The sequence below is a fragment of the Misgurnus anguillicaudatus genome, chromosome 16, assembly GCF_027580225.2.
Source record: "Misgurnus anguillicaudatus chromosome 16, ASM2758022v2, whole genome shotgun sequence".
Lineage (NCBI taxonomy): Eukaryota > Metazoa > Chordata > Actinopteri > Cypriniformes > Cobitidae > Misgurnus > Misgurnus anguillicaudatus.
In genome coordinates, this window is record NC_073352.2 from 32,133,147 (window position 1) to 32,154,897 (window position 21,751).

Here is a 21,751-nt window from a genome sequence, read left to right on the forward strand (position 1 = left end):
ATTTACCCTTTGTGAATTCCCAATGGCTGCTTTAGTTATATTGAATACGTTTAGGGACATTGTGTACTCATGGGAAGATTTCTCAATTGAGAGATATTGGCAGGTTTGGTGGCTTTGCTGTATTTTTGCAACAATGAATTAGTAACAATGAATCAATGAATCTCTAAGAGAATTAAAGATGCATTCATGCATTCATTGGCCAGCTAACAAATAAAAGACAAACGCTGACCTGTAGCTCAAATAAATATTTATTTTGTCCTTTTCACAAACAATACACTGTTAAATAAAGATAAAAATATGTGCAGCAGCTGTCACTGGGGCAGTACCCCTTTAAAACGTCCTAATATGTACCATTAGATACAGATATGTTCACATTTGGTACCGATATGTACCTTTGGGATACCATTATGTATTTTGAGGTCCTAATAAGCTCACTTTGGTAACAATGTGTACTTTAAAGATGAACTCTTTAGGTATAAAGGTATACTTTCTGAAAGGGTACAGCCCTAGCGTAAATATTTTGACCTTTTCTTCTATTGACAGTGTATGATTCTGATATTATTATAACACTTGAATACTTTATTTTTTTCTCCACATTTTAGAATAATAATAAACTCATAATAACTGTAGAATAACTATAAAAAATATAAAATATAAAAAATTATAAACATTATACCTACCTAGATAGATATATATATAGATATATATATATATAGATATATATATATATATATATATAGATATATATATATATATAGATATATATTTATAGATATATATAGATATATATATAGATATAATTGTTAAATAAATCTTTGGTGTAGGTGAAGTTCTAGCTTAAATGATCATATAGATAATTTATTATTGCATATTACACCTTGTAGGTGTGAGCAAAAATTTGCCATTTTCGGGTGTGTCCTTTAAAATGCAAATGAGCTGATCTCTGCACTAAATGGCATGGTTGGATAATAAAGATTAAGGGGCGGTATAATCCCCTTCTGACATCACAAGGGGAGCCATTTCATTTCATTGACCTATTTTTGCACATGCAGAGAATTATTTGCCAAAACTAAGTTACTGTGTTGATCTTTTTGCACCAGCTATCACTTTGGCAGTACCCCTTTAAAAAGGTCCTAATATGTACCATTAGATCAGTGTTTCTCAAAGTGTAGGGCGGGCCCCACTGGTGGGGAATAGGAACATTACAAGTGGGGCGTGAAAAATGGGAGAAAATCTATTAATTTAATTATTTATTGACCATACACTCAAAACGGCACATTTAAACATAAACCTAGCTTAAAACTTAAATAAATCAGACTGTAGAAAATGTCACGTGGTAACTTAAAGCCTAGCTGATTACGATTTTGTTCGGGCGATTGGGACAGGTGGGGCTTGGAACTCTTCCCTACCTCCAAAGTGGGGAATGGCAGAAAAAGTTTGAGAAACACTGCATTAGATACAGATATGTTCACATTTGGTACCAATATGTACCTTTGGGATACCATTATGTATTTTGATGTCCTAATAAGCTCACTTTGGTAACAATGTGTACTTTAAATATGAACTCTTTAGGTATAAAGGTATACTTTCTGAAAGGGTACAGCCCTAGCGTAAATATTTTTACTTTTTCTTCTATTGACAGTGTATGATTCTGATATTATTATAACATTTGAAGACTTTAATATTTCTCCACATGTATATATAATTATTATTTTCAGCTTATACCACGGGTCTGTTGAATGCTGCATTCTGATTGGCTGAGAAATGTTTAATGGGTGTTGATTATTTTTCTGTAAACCGCACACCTAACATTTCAAATATCTTTAAAATAGACACCAGAGCAATGTTTTTGGTAACGTCGTATAAGATGAATAATTGACTCTGGTCCTTTGAATTATTAAAAAATAATTCCGCTCCGCTTTGCGTCGTGCCGCATTACCACCTTGGGTGCATTATTTTCTTGTAATTCAATGGCCCGTCGTCAATTATTCCTTACATATTACACTTTGTAGGTGTGAGCAAAAATGTGCCATTTTTGGGTGTGTCCTTTAAAATGAGCTGATCTCTGCACTAATGGCGTGGTTGGATAATAAAGATTAAGGAGCGGTATAATCCCCTTCTGACATCACAAGGGGAGCCATTTCATTTTATTGACCTATTTTTTCACATGCTTGCAGAGGGTTTACCAAAACTAAGTTACTGGGTTGATCTTTTGCACATTTTCTAGGTTGATAGAAGCACCAGGGACCCAAATATAGCACTGGAAAAAGTCAGATTTTCATGATATGTCCCCTTTATAGTAGTCACCCTTTGACTAGTATTTTCAGAAATGTTTCCCAGACATTTTCTAATTTATCTTTTTGAGGTATTTTATAACAGTGAACAATATGATTCAATGTGATTTATTATTCGATCCAAGTCATCCACTTAAAAACTCTTTGTAAAATAAAATTTGAGTTTTGTAATGAAGGAAAAAGTCTTTGCTCAAAGTCTTTTTGTCTACGAAACTCAATTCAAACATGTACACTTTCAGATCAATCTTTCAACAGCACTGCATATTGTACTTAAAACCAAAGCCTAAGGGCATGATGGGAATGTATGTGCTGAGGTGTAAAGGATCTAATATCAAATATGTGTGTATCTGATGTAACAAAAGTGCATAATAACAAATCAAATAAATAAAGTTTTACCCCGTCGTTGTTTTCATTGCATTGATTTGCCCACAGTTGTTTGTTGTTACGTTGTTTTGGGTAAGCACGTGTTCATTCAGTAAAACCTTCAGCACACATCTTCGTGACCGACAGTAACCTTTGCGTTCAAAGCGGATGCAGACTGACTGCGTGCCTGCGCTATAAAACCACTTAAAAACCTTCAGATGCGCCTTCATGCCGGAGAGACCGCCGCGTCAAACCCACACGAGAGGATTATAGCAGGTTTATAACAGGATTACGACGAATGTCCATCAGAAATTCACTAGCGTTGTCTGGGTAAGTTACATATATGTTTAATTTTCATAAAACAATATTTATGTTATGTTTCATATACGGATGACAAAATAGCCTTACATTGTATGTTAGCCCAAGTGATACCGACACTGTAGATTTATTGAGTATTTATGAAGAGAAACTCTGAATAAAAAAAGTGTACAGTCCGACGCGCGTGCATAACATAACAGTGCTCCTTCGACGAAAAAATAACAACTGCCGTATACTACAAAAATAAACACTGACATTTTTTCATAAAGAAAAGATGAATAAGAGCCAAAGTAAACATGTGGCTCGTTATCGGAGGATAAAGACCAGAAATGCTCCTGTAAGTACAGTAGAACAATGACACAGTCAGACAAAGCTTCAGTTCTTATTCACCAAGAGCTTTACCACCTGCGACTGTAATGTTCAAAGAAATAAAAACTGAGAAAGTCAAGTGTAGTACAGACTGAAGGATCCTGTAGCATTTCACTGGGATTGTAGCTGAACTTGCACTTCTGTAATAAATCATGATAAGAAGAATTATCTATGACGTTTGTGTTTGGCACGGGGGACTTTCTGTGCTACACTCTCAGAAAAAAAGGGTACAAAGTTGTCACTGGGGTGCTAACTTTTGAAGAGGTCCTATCATTTTGGTACATATATGTACCTTTAAAGAGAACCTATTGTCCAATTCACAATTTTACATTTCCATCGGTTTGTAACTGTGTATTAAATGTTAACGATATGCAAAAGGTACAAATCACAAAGTAAACGATGACGCGAGTTATTGTCTCTTTTCTTGGACTATTTGTAGGCAAAAGTTTACTTCCTGGGATTGGTGATGAACACAAGACCGATATTATTAAAATTTATCCCATAAGTTAACTCCTGTTAGCATTGCATTGTCAGCGAATCTTTCAAACATGGTAAGGAACGTCATATTTCCTTCGGTTTAGGGTTAGATTTGGTGCTTGTGTCACTTTAAGTATTTGTCACTTTAAGTATTGGTTTATAAAAAAAAAAGATACAATACTTATTCTTTTATATTTTCTAAACTTTAACCAATTGTCACCTGGCGTTGGGGTTAGAGTTTGTTTAGGTAAGGATGTCATTTTATGTAAATCTAACCCTAAACCGAAGCGACAATGGTAAGAAATTAGGACAAAAAAGTTGAGTAACCAATACGTGACAGTGACACAAACAGAAAGCGTGACATGCTCACGCTCAAACGCGGCAAAGCGTGACATTTTCACGCTGGTCCATACGTGAAATAGTCACGTAATTTCGTGACACTGGGTTGGGAAAATAATGTGTTTTTTGAACCATAAACCACGCAAACACATTGTATTATACCAAATACACAAAATAACGTTGTTGGTTTTTTTTTTTCAATGAAATAGGCGCCCTTTAAGGTGCCAGTGTGTACCTTAGAGGTACCAATATGCACATTTTAGGAACAAAAGTGTACTTTTTTAAAAGGTACCGCCCCAGTGACACCTTTTGTATCTTCTTGTACATTTTATCTGAGAAGGTAGTATCACACGTTTAACTTTATCGGTCCTATCAAAGTTTAAAATATCTTATTTTCATAAACAATCAGGTAGGCGTGGTCCGGTGACCGGTTTCAAGGTATACAGAGGTTTTAAACAGTCAAGGTTTCAACCACTAAAATATTATGTGATACCGTCTCCAAGGTATGAGCAGCTGTGTTTATACAACATTCATTAAATCATGTGAATGATTTGAAGTTTACATTTAATATACATTACGAATATTATATATTTTTTAAAAGCACCGTGAAACCGTGGTATTTTTGCTAAAGGTTATCATACCGCCAGAATCTTATACCGGCCCATGCCTAGTACCTACAACCAGGCAGGATGGCATTGCAACTATTTGCATACGTAGAAAAATTTGTGTTAAAAACAGACAACTTAATAATTTTTCTCACTTACACAGTGGTGTTAATACTAATCTTAGAACAACATTTAAAGGCTTTAGTGGTTTCTCTTTTTTTCAAAACTCAAGAGATTTATGAAGGTTTAGTTGGACATGAATCAGCAGTCGATATACATTATAACAGAGCTGTAGTGTTGATAGCATAGCGCATGTAGTTTGGTTTCAATTTAAATTTGATAAGAAATGATTTGATTAGTCATTGCTTTGCAGATGTACGAAGGGACTCAAGGGAGACGCATATGAGATTACTAATCCTGACTCAAACATGCAATCCTAGATCAAAATTGTGATTTTTCTTTATCTTTAAGATGACTGTGCTTTTATTTCATTTCTAGCACATGAAAACAGTTAACCACAGACCTAAATCTGATCATTTCTGTTTTGGGTCAGCTGATTAAATCACAGTAACGCTCAATGGCAAATAAACACTGAGAACAATAGAAGCAGCAGATGTAGATCACTCGTGGATGTCTGGGGCTCTTCGCATTTGAATGGCATCATTACCATAGAGCAAGGACATCCAGCGAATCTGTGCATTTTAAATGAACCTCTTTGATCAAACTAGAGTAAATCTACCTTCCCCAGAGACCCTAATGGCCTGTGAAATTCCTTGCTTGGCGATTCACTGACATCACAAGGTCCCCAATTTCCAGGAATTCTGGGAAAGCTTAGATCTGCCTTACCTAAAACAGGGCAGGAAAGATGGAAAGTGGAGACGTGAGCGAGGAGCAGAGCGCCAGATAGGAGGCTGAACTTTGTCCTGGACTTTTGAGCTGCTCTGTTGGTGGCTGTTTGATGTCTTCATCGACCTGCTTCTCCTTGTGTGTCATAACAGTTGAGAGCTGAGAGTCAAGCGGGACCTGGGTGAAGATGTCCGTCTCCACTCAGCTGGGTCTGCTGCTTTGGAAAAACTTCACTTACAGAAGAAGACAAACGGTAAGACTTTTTCTTTTTGAAACCTAATGCATTGTTGTAGTTTATACATTTTAAGTTTTTGGGGATATAAAAAGCAATTTTTTTTAAATGAAATGATAATAGCAGTTCATCTGATTCAGGGATTATTATCAAGACATATCCAGAAGATTTTGATAACATTGCAATGGGTAGACTATGCTCCTATATTGTTCTCTCGTGGATATGCTAATTTAAAGCACACTTGTGGCTTTCTAAACCAAATATATAACATCATAAATAAGTTCAAAGAATTACCAGTGGGGTTGCAAAATATTGAAAGTCTGGAAATGTAGTCTGGTTAATTCATTCATGAAACATGATTTGAGCTTTGACAAAATTTTTTATTAGACTTTAATGACTTGCATGTATACTTTTAGCAGCACAAAGCTGATTCATGGTTAAAATAAATAAGCATTACCCACAAAGAAGATAACTGGAGACAGACTGAGCCATTACGCCTGATAGATGCTTTCTTTCTACACTTGTACTATATCTGGATGGTCGATTGATCCTCTGTCAGGTATTAATAATAAATGGTGTTAATAAAAACCAGCAACCCTTTCTTTAGACATGCAGGTACATTAAAGTCATAGGGCTTTTTCCCGAAAGCTCTATTAGTAAATGACCGGCTGACAACCACCGTCTGCGGTTTAATGAAAATATTGATTCCTTTTGTCTTCACGTGTTTATCTTTTACAGCTCCAACTGCTGACGGAGATTGTGTGGCCTCTCTTTATTTTCTTCATCTTGATCAGTGTGAGGTTAAACTACCCGCCTTACGAACAACATGAATGTAAGTACATCATTTGTTATGTATGAGCACAGAAAAAGCGTTTAGATTTGATATTGTTGAGATCTTTTTTATCATTTCAGTTACATAATAATACCTCTTAATAAGTATTTATCGCATCTTGGCATTTAAATACTAAATAGCTCCCACATGCATTCAACAAGATATCAAGCAGTTGGTTAATGCGATTACAGGTCAGAAAGCTGTGCAGTGCAAATGTGCAATTTGTCCCGTCAGTGAACTCAGTTTATTGTGTATCATTAACACGTGTCAGGATTGGATTATGAGCTATCGCTGATATCTGTAATATCAGTGTTCTGTTGGTCACAGATGATGTGTAAATGATACAGTGATGTTACTATGAGGCATCCTGGTATTTGTCCATTAGACAAAACATTTTATTAAAAATAAAGGATATCCGGCACACTATTAACTTGCAAAATATATGACAATAAATATTTTGTATATTTTGCAAGTTAATAGTGTGCGGGATATCCTTTATTTTTAAATATGTTTGGACTTCATTGTCTCTCTATCCAACGCACCTATCCGGAACTAACAGGTGTGCGACATTTTTCTTCTAAAATTAGGATTTGCATAAAATATACATGCTTATTGTTTGTATAAGCATTGTTTAATGTACATGAAAGCAAGCTAATCGGAACCTGATGATTTTGCTTGCCTCTAAAAACTGCTTGTTAAAGTTTTATATGTAGGGCATAATTGCAGCCTGAATTAGTCATAGCAGTGAAATGCAAGTTGTACACAATTACTTAAATTCATTCACCAGACAAATTAGAAAATAAAAAAACTAGGAAGTTATGGCACTAATACAACATTTTTGTGCAGATACGATATTCGATTACTTAGAATGATCCGCACATTACAATTCGAGGTGGCTAATTCATATGAACTCGTACGTCAACCTTCATACGTTTTTGTTTGATTTCCTTTTGCACATGTGATGTTGGGAATAGGGGTGGGGTTTTATTATGGTTTTTTTTATAATCTTACATTTTTTGTGCAATTCACTTTGTATTTGTATACGAATTAGCCAACAGGAATTGCTATGAGATCAAGATATCTGATACTGATAGATACCCATAGTTTTACTTTTTATTCCTTGTTTTGAAAGTGAAATCCTAGAAGTGCATTTTTTTTGTGATTGTCATCAAATCGCACAGTTTTAAAGTGACCACCCCTTTTAATTTTTCCTGGTCATCGGCGGTTTTAAATAATCGACCAATGTCCAATACTAATCACAGGCTGATGTATCTATGCATCCCTAATACTATTATATAACATTATACTATATAGAATAAAGTATATGCTGACGCAGTGTGTGAACCTATACATTACGTTAGATTGTGTTTGTTTTTGGGGAACTGTGAGCTTTGATCATGAGATCATATTGACGCAGGAATAGTCACACTTGTGTGCTTCGCTCTGGTTTAGACAGGAAAGAGTGGGTGATATTTATAGTTTCACTTCTCCTACAAATTCTGGATATATGGGGATGGATGAATAGTTTTGCTTTGAACCGTACACAATGTGACTTGGGATATGTTGCAATATGTTTGCTCAAGTGATCAGATGGATAAGAATGATTTTGTACTTGATACTTGTTTTAAATCTCTCACACTGTAACTGCATTTGTTTATATTTGTTTGTACATCAAATGTATGTCAACAAAAAAAATATCATTTATTTTTTCTTACTTTTGATTTTGGAGTGACACTTTCAGCATAATTTACCCAGTTAGAAATGATGTTAAAGATGATATGAATATACGTACCACATATATACCCCCTATGAATTGATTAGCTCATTCTCTGTGTATTATCTTATCTGTGCTGTGCTCAGCAGTGAGGCAGCTGGCAGTCTTAAGGTTGACTGATAGCAGTCTTACATATTTGACTCATTATAGAAAATATACACTGATCCTCTATGTGTGTGTGTGTGTGTGTGTGTGTGTGTGTAAGGATGTTGGAGGACATAGGTCAGATTTACCGCTTAGGTAATCACTTGATAAAGTCCCCTTGAGGAGCAGCTTCCACAAGAAGTTTCAGATGTTTGCTGGTGTTTTGTAGGTCCACGACGGACAGATAAGACAGTCTAAGGGTACATGTGCATTATCTGTATTTGAGGATAGGCTACAATGCTGGAACACAGCAAAAATCTAATTCGGCACATTGTGTCCGGGGTTAAGCGTTGGATGCTTATCTGATGGCATGTCTGTATAATCTGGACATCTAAACAACAAAGTCGTCATCATATATAAAGTAAATGCATTTTTGTCAAATAAGTAACACAAGCTATCACGGAAAAAAAATGAGGGGGGGGGCAGTTGTACCAAAAATAAAACATTTATTGTCGTCACTTGACGACGTCAACATCTTGGTTTACTGTCTAATGTGGAAAGCTTTTCAGCTCCCTTTAATGAGGAAGATAACTATGTCCCTATTTATTTGTTACAGGTCACTTTCCCAACAAAGCCATGCCCTCAGCGGGCACCCTGCCCTGGATCCAGGGCATTGTCTGTAACGCCAACAATCCCTGCTTCCGACACCCAACCCCTGGGGAATCTCCCGGAGTTGTCGGGAACTTTAATGATTCCATGTAAGTTGATGCCTACAGCTGAAGATTTGGAAATGACATAAATGTCAACTTTAATGTTGATAATTACAAACTGCGCGTAGTAATTTTTTTCGAACATTTCTTCAGAATCTCACGCCTGTTTTCCGATGCCAAGAAGATTTTGCTGTACAGTCAAAATGACAAGAGCTTAGACGGATTCAAGGAGCTTATCAGTGCTGTAAAAGAAATGCAAATGAACACGGCGGGTGAGTACAATAAAGTACAGTACCATAAAGTGGCCACAAATCAAAACCTTATCATGTTTTCTTAGCATTAAGGCACTTGAGGCTGTACTGTATTTTAACCCCTAAAGTTCCAATGTACTGCGGGAGGAACAGTCAAACTCAAACATACAACTTAAAAACAGAAAGCTAAACATGTCACATATCTTTTGAAAGCAAACCATTGCAAGAACTCGACAGGTACAAATAGTGTCCTTTTTAGGGTTTTTTCAGGAATGCTACAGTTAACAATCCTACAGTTGTGAGTGCCTTTTTGCTTTTATAAAATAAAAATATAAAGTATGCAATCCGTCTGTTGGAAAAAGAAACAGTTCCTAACATGCAAGGAGTAACAGAGCGCTGCTATGCAACATGAAAAACACCGATCGGGTATTGTGCAGTGATACAGAATAGTAGCTTTGGGATAAGATTATCAAAAATAAACCACGGCTATTGGCCAATCAGCATCAAGGACCACAACTATCCTTTAAACAAAATCGACAAGAACTCCTTAAATCATATGAAAGCTAAAGGTTAAATCCCATCAGCCTCAGGAGATTTGCTGGAAGAGTGAAATGTTCCAACTGGATAGGAGGTGGGTGGTTGGAAAGATCAAACCTTTTATACAAGCCGTGACAAGTCGGCATAAGGGCATGTGTGGGAGCAAATAGGATGCACAAACACATCCAAGAATCCAAACCTCTAACATTACCTGCCTGTACTGGGTAACAAAAAAAATGCTTCCCAAATCCAGACTGCTCTTCTCACGCTAAGTGACGTTTAATCACATCATCGTGTCTAATAGCAGAACGGTTTGAAAGACGCCACTGACACTTGTTAGATCATATTTTATTGTGATCTTTGGAGTAGATTTGTAGACAGATCACCTGTGTCCTTTCCCATAATGCTCCTCGCTCTATCCCATATAGAAAACATGAAAATGCATTATTTGGTTTATATACATTTCATTTTTAAGAGCGATTATGTGAAGAAAGGAAGGTCTTTTGTGTGATCACTTCTGCTTACCAGAATTTAAAACTGTGGCTTCAGTGTAAATAAAGTCCCTTCCATATGAGTTTTTTTTAGCATGTAACGGTTTAGAGATGTTTAGTTTAAGCGTTGATCTGAACCCTAGAGTAGAAAATGAGAAAAAAAAGAGATTCTTGTCAGGACACCTGTTCCAATTAAAGCCTCAACAATGTGTCTCGGCCTGTATGACAATAGGAATGCTTTGAACTCGCCATCGGGTCATTGTTGGTGTTTATCGTGGCTTCCGCTCACTGCGATCTCATTCATTTTTGTCTTTATTCTTTTTTGAGTACAACTGACTTGAAAAAGCCAAGTTTATTGGCTTTACGGTTAAATTTATCCCTCAACCCATTCACACTAGATCATTTGCTATGATAACCGCACTGCTGGATTTGCAGACTTCTACTAGATCAGTGGTTCTCAAACTTTTTCCGCGTGCGGCCCCCCTTGTGTACGGTGCATTCCTTTGCGGCCCCCCAAAGAAAGTTTATGACAAAAACTGTTCTAAAATGTAACATTTTAATTAAAAAAAACATATTAAGTTATAAAAAGTAGTGCTGTTGGTTAGTAGCCTTATTTTTTTAGGTTTAATTACACAGAATTCATGATAAATGAATGTATTTTATAAAATGTCATTAAACTGGGGCCCCCCTGGCACCATCTCGCGGCCCCCATGGGGGCCCCGGACCCCAGTTTGAGAACCACTGTACTAGATTTGTCCACATAATACCCCATTCACACAGCACTTTGGTCCCTAAAAATATCCATAAAATGTTCTGGGATCGCTCCCATACAGATCGCTCACGGAAAGCATATTGTGGGAATAAGAGAATAAGGGAATAAGAGGCAGAAAAATGCTGTATGGGGCGTGGTTTAAGGGGCCGCGCAGCGCCGCATCGAGTCGCGTCTAGGACATCTCGGAGGTATTGTAAACCGGAAGTGCACATTAAATAGTGCGAGCTTCGTCAGTTAGCGTCTAATACGTTAGCAGCCAATATTAATCGTTAATGATTTGGGACAAATATGATGTCATTTAATGTTAAACTATGTGAGTGGCGCGACAGGGATTTGAGCAACTTCCTGAGTCACAGCTGGGTGGCGCGGACAGGGGCCACCTGGCGGCACCGGTGTGCGTATACTCATAGAAAACAATGTGTTTGATTTTTTTAGAACGGCGCGGTGCTGAGCTGCGCGGCCGGTGTGCGATCCCCTTTAGTGAGAACGCGCATGCCATCGCAACAAGAAGTTATGGTTCAGCTCTTTGACACAGGGTTTAAAGGGACAATAAATAGAATTTACCCCCATCTAGTGGTGAAATTGTATTTTGCATTCAAACGAATAGTGCTCTCTAGCGCCTTGCTTTTCCACATCCGTGTTGCAACTACGGTAGCCGTTATGTATTTGCCGATCTCCTTGTCCGTTTCAGCTGGTTCACATGTTCTGAATGAAAACGCGTTGTGGAAACGCGTGATAGGCTAGTGCTTTTTGTCCCTCTCTGCTATTATAGTTTATCAATACGGCGGAACAATATGGATGCCTCCTTGGACTTAACCGTTCAATGTAAGTAAAGAGGAGAAATTCTAAGCGTACAAAGAAAAGTTAGATCATTGGCAGAGGTCATTTGACACCAATGAGGACATATTTATGAATAAAGACATTGATTTTGATTAATAAAACACTTAAAACCCTACTTAACAACTCCTGATACTTAATCGATATTCAGGACAAGAAATGTCAGCAAACTGGACGGAAGCAGAGATTAGTGAGATTAGCCGAGATCAAATCACGGATAATTGGCAAACTTCAGACGATGTGGAAAAAACCTATCAAGTGCAGGACTTTAAATACGTCACGGGATATTTACAGTATGTGTGTGTGAATGCATGCACAGATTCCGGAAAATCATTGGCAGTGTGAATGAATCAAAAACCAAACGATGCCGGACAAATACCGAACGCATTTTCCGTCTATTTTCCGTAATCTCTGTGTGAAAAGAGCTTTAGTCTCATAACACATTACAGTTTTCATTACAACATTCAAGCCCTAAATTTTATAGCTATACCTGTCCTGAGAACTGAAGTAAAGCCTGCAGGATGTTATTTGGAAACCCTGAATTATGTAACACTGCTTCAGTCATATGAGATATTTTATCTGGCTACACTACAAAAAAAAATACTGAGTTGTTTTAACCCATGGTTGCATCAGATATGGATATTTTCTAGGTTATTTTAAACACAACAGCTGAGGTTCATATTTTACCTGATGCACCGAAATGAAAAGTCTGGGCGAAAACCAAAAATTTAGGATTCACTTGGCCAAAAACCGAAACGGAGGTTGAAAATGGCTTATTATATATATATATATATATATATATATATATATATATATATATATATATATATATATATATATATATATATATATATATATATATATATATAGATAGATAGATAGATAGATAGATAGATAGATAGATAGATAGATAGATATTAGGGTGGTCCTTATTTTTCAACTTTTTAAAGTTCATGCTCTCACCCCACCAATATGTTTGAATAAAAAAATAAAAAAATTGGGCAATTTTTTTTCAATGTTAATTAATATTTAGAGGTTGCTCAAGACTTTTAAAGTTAAACACATTGGCGTATTATGTGATACTTTGTGCTAGCATGTATAATTGTTTAATAATATATACTTTTTGCAGCAATGGACTTATTTGACCATGCTCCATGCAATAAAAACTCCTGTTTTAGTTGTGATATGTCTTTCAAAGCAAGAAAGCTTCAATGTGAATATATACCATGAGCTTCAATGGCTAATATATACCAAATATATATATTCATTTTCACCTTGCGGTTTTTTATTTCGACCTGAAACCGATATAGCCATTTTTGCAAAAAGTTTTGGCCGGCCGAAATTTCGGTGCACCCCTGATTTTACCCAACCACAGATTGAAACAACAAAGCATTTTTTGGAGGGCTCTTATTAGAAGAATACTAACAAAGTACATGCAATCCCTGGGATCGAACCTACAATTGTTGTGTTGCTAACTCAGTTGAGTGGGATAGGAGGTGGGTACAGTTGAGGTACAGATCTCACCACAGCTCATTTATAATCTTTAGACCTTATCATTTTTTTTACATGCATGTACCTGCTTATGCAAAGCTTTACAAATGATTGGCCGTGACCTTTAAGATAATCCACTATATGTTCTTTCATACCCTGTTTGACTCCTCCTACCCCCTTTTTAAAGAAAAGCTTGAATAGTTCACAGAGTTTGGCACCTCCTGGGGGTTTCACCCCTCCTTAGCAGAGATGAGAGTGGACACGTTTCCAGCCTTTGTTTCTCCAAACAACACAGTAGGAAGACATGGAGACAGTTGGGCTGCTGTAGGTGAAGCAAATCACAGGCGCTTGTAAGTCAGGTGTGAATGACCACACTTTCCACAGGTATGACTTTAGGTGTTTGCATACACTGTGGTTGAGGAGGGGGTGCCTAGTTTTAGGACATGGGTCTCAGGTCGAATGGAGCCTGGACATTTTATAATGAATATTTGGTAGATTCCATAATATTACGGCACAGAATCCCCGAGCGTATTGTATCCTGATGAATCATCCGACGTTTATTCCACGCCCAGCCGAAGCACACTACCCGGCCTGCTCAGACACGCACTTGAACTTTAAAGAGGAATGACATTTAAGCAGCGCACGAGGGCGTGCAATAAACACAGAGTCTGTGTCTCTCTTCACCTGAATCAACTCCACTAAAATCCAGCAAGTGAGCGCATGCACTCGAACAAAAGTTTAAGTTGTCGTAGGAACACAAAATAAAAGCAAAAAAGGGGTGCATTTCCGAAAATTAATCCTAAAATACAGGGGCGGTTGTGCAAAAATCTGGTCAAATTGCTGAAAACTAAGAACTCCAGCTATTGTGTGGTGGTTTTGTAAAGCTTTGCTTAACACGCACACATAAAAGCCGTGTTTCTGTCCTCAGGTTTCAAGCTGAAGGACTTTCTACGTGAAAATGAGACGCTGTCCACATTCCTCAGGGAGAACGCCTCCTTTACACAACATTTTGTAGAGAACATTCTGGATGCAGAAGTGAATTTAGAGAAGGTGAGCAAAAAATGGGAACTTTGCCTTATTAAGTCTGATGTAGAATCATGTTATTAATTGCATTATTATTGTTGCCTCTCCCCAAAGATATCTTTATATCTCTATCTTGAGCTCATTTTTGGGCCTATGACCCAAGCCTCACACTTACTATACTAAACATGCAGTTCACGCCGTACAAAGGGCACACTCATCATTTTTTTTAGGTCAGTTTTGATAGGTCAGCCGATTTAGCACCCGCTGTTAAATTACCTCTAGAACTCAGTTAAAGTGAAGAAAGCAGCATGCATCTCCATTGTTGTTTGTAAGTCAACAGCTGTTAGCCGTGTGACGTGCCCTCGGGGCATAAACTTCTATTTAGACAAGTTACAGTCCCAGAAATGCAGCCAAGTTTACCCCATGTACCCTTAAAAGAGCTTTATAATGTCCTGATAAGGAACACATGGGTCAGCTAAGCATCTTCATCCTCTCCATCATATTGGCCCTCACCCTAACGCTCTGTGTACTATCTTTCTTGTGCTTTTAGGTGCTTATCAAAGGTTTTGGTGTCCATCTGAGAGATATGTGCAGGTCCGTTGCGCTTAAGGACTTTGTGACCATTTCGAACGAAACGGTGGCTAGATTCACCCAGGACATCATCTGCAAATCCCCCAGTATCTGGTTAGATCAGGCTGAGAGTCACTTCAAGTCCAACCTGGACTTTCTTAAACCTATTAGGGTAAGAAACAATTAATCTTTTATTAATGGATTCATTCCATTTATCATTGTACTGAAAACAAGTATCGCTTTATAAATATGAAAAAAATATACATATTTTGCATAAAGACAATACATTTTTTGAACCATTAATAATTCTTGTATTGTGACATGATTTTATGACAATTAAACACATTTCCCCCATTGCAATTCATTATAGTATATTGAATAAATAACATAAGTGAATTGCAGAACCTAAACGTATTACAGTAAAGAGAGGCTTCTTTGGAAACAAAGAGAAAATGAACTAAAGATATATATGGCAAGATATAATTCAATTTTTGAAAAGATACATACATAGATACAGGTCATTGAAAGTGCTTGAATCTATTTTATGCAAGAAGTTTTCTGGAAAAAAAATCCATATTATTCCCTGTGTAGTGTAGGATAATATCATAAAAATTCTAGACGTTTTAAGCACATGTGCTAAACTGTTCGCTTTAAATGCTTATATCTTCTGTATGCGAATGTTGATTTATACCAGAATGCTTTTTTGCATAGTTGTGTTTGACACATAAAAACGTCTCGGGTTACGTATGTAACTGTTGTTCACTGAGAAGGGAACGAGACGCTGCGCCTCCTTTGCCATACTTCCTGAATCCCTGTAACGCCGTCTTTGGCAATATTTCAGATAGCGATATACTTCCTGGCTCCCGCGTCACCCTGTCTTTGTCGTTAAGTCTCACCATTGGTTGAATTTCATATACACATTCAGACGTACTTACCCTTGGAGGCGTCCCCAAAGTGTCACCGCAGTGACGCAGCGCGAGTTCCCTCGAAAGGGAACTGTAACAGTGTATCTTAAAAGGTAACACAATGTAACCTTACTCTCACTTTAAATGTGTCCCTACATATTTGAGGGTATTGGACCTGGAAAGTCCTTGAAAGGTCCTTGAATTTGAAGTTAACTAAGGTGTGGGAACCCTTGTGACGGATCTCATCATTTTTTACCGTATCTGATCTCATCACTGGTGGTTATTATTCACAATGCCATGGGTAGAAGAGCTCCAGAGCCCTGGATATATCCAGACATTGTGGCGCTGTTGTCAGAAACAGATTTTAATTAATTCGCCCGGTAAAGTCCATCAGATATATTTATCATGTTATCTCATGTAGCAGGGCTGTTTTTTAGCTCTGAGAAACAAGACCGTGTGATCTAATCGTGATGATGTGCAATGTGCTAAGTACAAAAACATATCAAGCACCATCTCAAAGAGATGAAGAACAAATAAGACTATTAAAAGTAGTGTAGGAGGATGCAAGTTTTTGCCTGTCGCCCTACCCACCTTAACATATATAGCCTAAAGTCACGGATGGAAGTTACAACATAATCACAGCTTCGGTTTCTCTGAACAGTTTAAATAAATGCGAACATATCAGGTTGACCCATAGATCACAGAAATATACAGATAAAATATATTGCAAATAAACAGAGATATATTGAATGCACTGTAAGTTGCTTTTTCAGATAAATACAATATACTGTGGATAAATAAATGAGTTATTGTAGTTTGTTAAGTTTCTTTGTCTGAGAAAGCATTGTATGCGCAAGTTGAATGATGTCTTGCATAACATTATGGTTAGGTTTCATTTTTACAGAGTAGGCACTATTAGTGATTAAATATCTCGCATATCTGAGTCATATAACCAAATGACACACAATACCATAAATGACCGTATAGGTTAATGTGACCTACAGTGCACTCCTGAATGCTCCATTAGATCAAGAAAAGCATAAAATGCAAAACAAAAAACATAAAAGCAAAAACATCATGTTATCCAAAAACCAAGTTTTGCCAGAACAGAATGTGTCTATTAGTGCATAAAGACTCACTGTGGGCTGTTTAAACGAATGTAAATATAATGCATCTGTTTTTACTTACAGCTAGATGTTAAGACTAACGGCAGCAATGTCCATCAAGTAGCCAAAGCCTCAGAAATTCTTCTGGAAAGTTTGGGATCACTGGCTGTAGAGGTAAACTTGATTTCTATTGACTGAATTTGATCATTTATAATATTTTAAAGTGTCAGATCACTTTAAACACCACACCATAAAACTTGAAATAAATAGTAAACAAAAAACTCACAAAACCAGTTATAAGGGTAAATTTGTTGAAATTGTGATTTAAACATCATTTGATAGCTAAATAAACAAGCTTTCCATTGAGGTATGGTTTGACCGAAATAAATCTGAAATCGCAAAAAAATAAATATTAAGAAAATTGCCTTTGTCCAGATAAATTCCTTAGCAACACATATTAATGATGGATTATTATTTTTTATATTTTTTATATTTTTACGGCAGGAAATAGACTAAATATGTTTATGGAACATGATCTTTAATGATTTTTAACATAAAACTTATAATTTTGGCCCTTACAATGTTGTATTGTTGGCTATTGCTACAAATAAACACGTGCTACTTATGACTGGTTTTGTGGTCCACTGTAACAAATATAATAATACTTTTTTTTTTACTTTAAAATGGAAAAAAAATCTGATTATGTATTCACATCATGTAATTTCAAACATGTATTTTACATGTTAAAGCATCTTTATATTATACCCTGCTGATAGACCAGCATCATTCCCATGCTGGTTTGGTGCTGGTTTAGCTGGTGGTAATCAACATACCAGCAGCAATACACAACATATACTGGTCTTGCTGGTATGACCAGCTTAGGATGCTGGTGCTGGTATGCTGGTGACCCCGAACTATACCGGCACCAAACCAGCATGGGAATTATGCTGGTCTATGCTGGTGGTCACCAGCAAACCCGAAGCAAAACACAACATATGCTGGTTTTTCTGGCCAGGTAATCATAGTTTATAGTAGATACATTGGTCTAACTGCAAAAGAAGATAAAAGATTTTCAGTAAAATATAACTTTTTTATGAAGATTCTTCAACATTTCCAGTTCCACTTAAAGGGATAGTTCACAATTTTCTTATCCTCATGTTGTTCTAAACCTGTATGAATTATTTTTTTCTGATGAACACAAAATAATATTTTAGATATTTTAGATTTAGATATTTTGATAAATGATGGTAAGCACACAGTCGATGGTACCCAATGAATTCCATAATATTAGTTTTTCCTACTATGGAAGTCAGTGGTTACTATCAGCTGTGTGCTTACAATCATTTATCAAAATATCTTCTTTTGTGTTCATCAGAAATTCATACAGGTTTAGAACAACTTGAGGATGAGAAAACAATGACAGAATTTTTAATTTTAGGTGCACTATCCCTTTACAGTTTTTTTTACAGACGCTAGGACACATTTCTCAATACTTAGGTCACTTTTGCAAAACTCTTTACACAGTTCTCCTAACCAACTTTCAGCTTGGCAAAGCAGTTCATTTCATATTCAAAATGCACTACAACTACTAAAACATTTTATTTAGGTCTCAAATCAACTCATTCTTCCAGAACACTAGCAAAGGTTGACAGCCGACAAACACACTTTGTCACCCACAAAACAATGACCTATAAAACACTAACAACATCTAGCATTATACATTGTTTTCTCTGTTTATAATTCACTGCAATATATGTTACTGGAATGAATCAGACATGATGCAGAATTTGTCAATATTTTATGTCATTTATTTATTTTAATTTTTTTGCACTGAGTAATTCCAAAATACAAAAATTTGTATACACACCATCCACTGATACAGATTCAATAGTAATGCTAATCTACTTGGTCTTCTCCATTTGGCCATTTGTTTTTATAGCATTAAATTTTAAGATTTAAAATATATTTCATTAAAATATTACTGTAGAAATGTAGCAAATTGCGGTCTTATTCAGTTTTGTATTATGTTATTGTTTTGAACATAAGTTTAACAGTTTTGAAAACAGTATGTTAGCATGTGCAAACTGGCCTGTACGTACAAAGAGTTTTGGCAGTTGTTGTGTCTGAGTAAGAAAAGAATTCATGAAATTTGAGAGATGTAGTCATTGAATGCATTTTGTGCCAAAGCAATGATAATTCATCCTCAGTTTAGCCAACATAGACTTCTGTTGTGCTCACTGTGTGAAGAGTTTTGCAAAAGTGACCTAAGTATTGAGAAATGTGTCCTAGCGTCTGTAAAAAACTGTAAAGTGTTTTAGTAGTTGTAGTGCATTTTAATGTGAAATGAACTGCTTTGCCAAGCTGAAAGTTGGTTAGGAGAACTGTGTGAAGAGTTTTGCAAAAGTGACCTAAGTATTGAGAAATGTGTCCTAGCGTCTGTAAAAAACTGTAAAGTGTTTTAGTAGTTGTAGTGCATTTTAATGTGAAATGAACTGCTTTGCCAAGCTGAAAGTTGGTTAGGAGAACTGTGTGAAGAGTTTTGCAAAAGTGACCTAAGTATTGAGAAATGTGTCCTAGCGTCTGTAAAAAACTGTAAAGTGTTTTAGTAGTTGTAGTGCATTTTAATGTGAAATGAACTGCTTTGCCAAGCTGAAAGTTGGTTAGGAGAACTGTGTGAAGAGTTTTGCAAAAGTGACCTAAGTATTGAGAAATGTGTCCTAGCGTCTGTAAAAAACTGTAGGGTGTTTTGGTAGTTGTAGTGCATTTTAATGTGAAATGAACTGCTTTGCCAAGCTGAAAGTTGGTTAGGAGAACTGTGTGAAGAGTTTTGCAAAAGTGACCTAAGTATTGAGAAATGTGTCCTAGCTTCTGTAAAAAACTGTAAAGTGTTTTAGTAGTTGTAGTGCATTTTAATGTGAAATGAACTGCTTTGCCAAGCTGAAAGTTGGTTAGGAGAACTGTGTGAAGAGTTTTGCAAAATTTACCTAAGTATTGAGAAATGTCTCCTAGCGTCTGTAAAAAACTGTAAAGTGTTTTAGTAGTTGTAGTGCATTTTTAATGTGAAATGAACTGCTTTGCCAAGCTGAAAGTTGGTTAGGAGAACTTTGTGAAGTGTTTTGCAAAAGTGACCTAAGTATTGAGAAATGTGTCCTAGCTTCTGTTAAAAACTGTAAAGTGTTTTAGTAGTTGTAGTGCATTTTAATGTGAAATGAACTGCTTTGCCAAGCTGAAAGTTGGTTAGGAGAACTGTGTGAAGAGTTTTGCAAAAGTGACCTAAGTATTGAGAAATGTGTCCTAGCGTCTGTAAAAAACTGTAAACAATAACAGCACAAGTGAAGACATGAAGGTAAATCAGAATGAATTTACTGAAACCTTCCCATGAGAAGAAAGTGACATTTTATGATGAGGACAAGTGTTGGGCCTGTGACATAGCAGAAAACATGACACATGGGAAATGTCACTGGGTTTGGTAGTGTCTTGGTTGCCAGCTGTAGCTGTGCACGGTGGGAGGAAGAGAAAGTTGTTTCAGCTCCCAGCTGGAGAGATATACAACCAGGCACAGCTGAACAAGCATACAGAGAGAGAAAGAGAGCGATCAGCATCTAAAGGCCGCAAAAAAGTCGTCTGGTTTACCCAGTTAGATGAGCATTCATGATCAGTCCGACCGTACAAAAGCTTCTCTGTTTTCTTCTTAACAAAGAGGGAAACCTTTGGCTGCAAGTCTATAGTGAACAGAACATTAAACTCAACTGCTTGCTCTCATTCCAGTATCCTTTCACTGGGTTGGCATGAGACTACCTAAATCTTAACTTTTGGCAGAGTTCTCTACTGAGATTAGACGGAAACAGTATTTTTTATCTTAATATCTAAACATCAATAAAACAAGACGAGAAGCAAATATTTGTAAGATTTGAAGACTTACTTGAATAACAGTTTTAAAGTTACCCAACAGAGAAACAATTTGCCAGTCCCCTCATGCACTTTAACACAAAATAAGAAGCATGTGACCTTGCTGCTGAGTCAGATCCGTAAGGCTCACGTGTTTCTGGACTTGATCAGGCCTGCAGAGTTGCCATGTACCGCACCTCATTTAAAATGAATGTCCGGGAGAAATAAAATCTCTTTTCAGAATGAAATACCAATCTAATGATTACTGCATATTGTACATACTGCATAACAGTATAGCATCTTTAGTTTAAACAGTTTAGTATGCACCCAGGTGAAAAAGTTTAGTGTACTTAAAGCGCACTTCTTTTGTACTTAATACACTAAACATTTTAGGAACATCTAATGCTGGGGGGACACACCTAAAAACTTGTTGAAACATTCTTAGATTGGACTCAACACACATTAAAAGTGTTTCTTGCATAAATGATTTTTATCTGTGATTGTCAACAAAGACTGAGTACAACTGGAAAAGACTTGGCAGGATCAGTTTTTATGATCAAATTACATTCATAATCGCTTTGAATATCATAAGGTGTGTCCCAAGCTTAAGTGTACTTATAGGTGCTATTTTAAGACA

At 36.5% G+C, this 21,751-nt stretch overlaps 1 protein-coding gene across 1 annotated transcript in view; it reads left to right on the plus strand.

Annotated features, from left to right (window-relative positions):
* The first annotated feature begins 2,810 nt into the window (after nt 1–2,810).
* The window catches only part of abca1b (ATP-binding cassette, sub-family A (ABC1), member 1B), a 48,231-nt gene continuing 29,290 nt past the window's right edge, over nt 2,811–21,751 (plus strand). The window contains exons 1-8 of the mRNA XM_055178957.2: nt 2,811–2,987; nt 5,764–5,864; nt 6,582–6,675; nt 9,150–9,291; nt 9,397–9,515; nt 14,551–14,672; nt 15,196–15,387; nt 17,311–17,400. Of these exons, the coding sequence (XP_055034932.2) occupies nt 5,799–5,864; nt 6,582–6,675; nt 9,150–9,291; nt 9,397–9,515; nt 14,551–14,672; nt 15,196–15,387; nt 17,311–17,400 (825 nt within the window). The 5' untranslated portion in view covers nt 2,811–2,987; nt 5,764–5,798. The remainder of the gene's footprint in view (nt 2,988–5,763; nt 5,865–6,581; nt 6,676–9,149; nt 9,292–9,396; nt 9,516–14,550; nt 14,673–15,195; nt 15,388–17,310; nt 17,401–21,751) is intronic.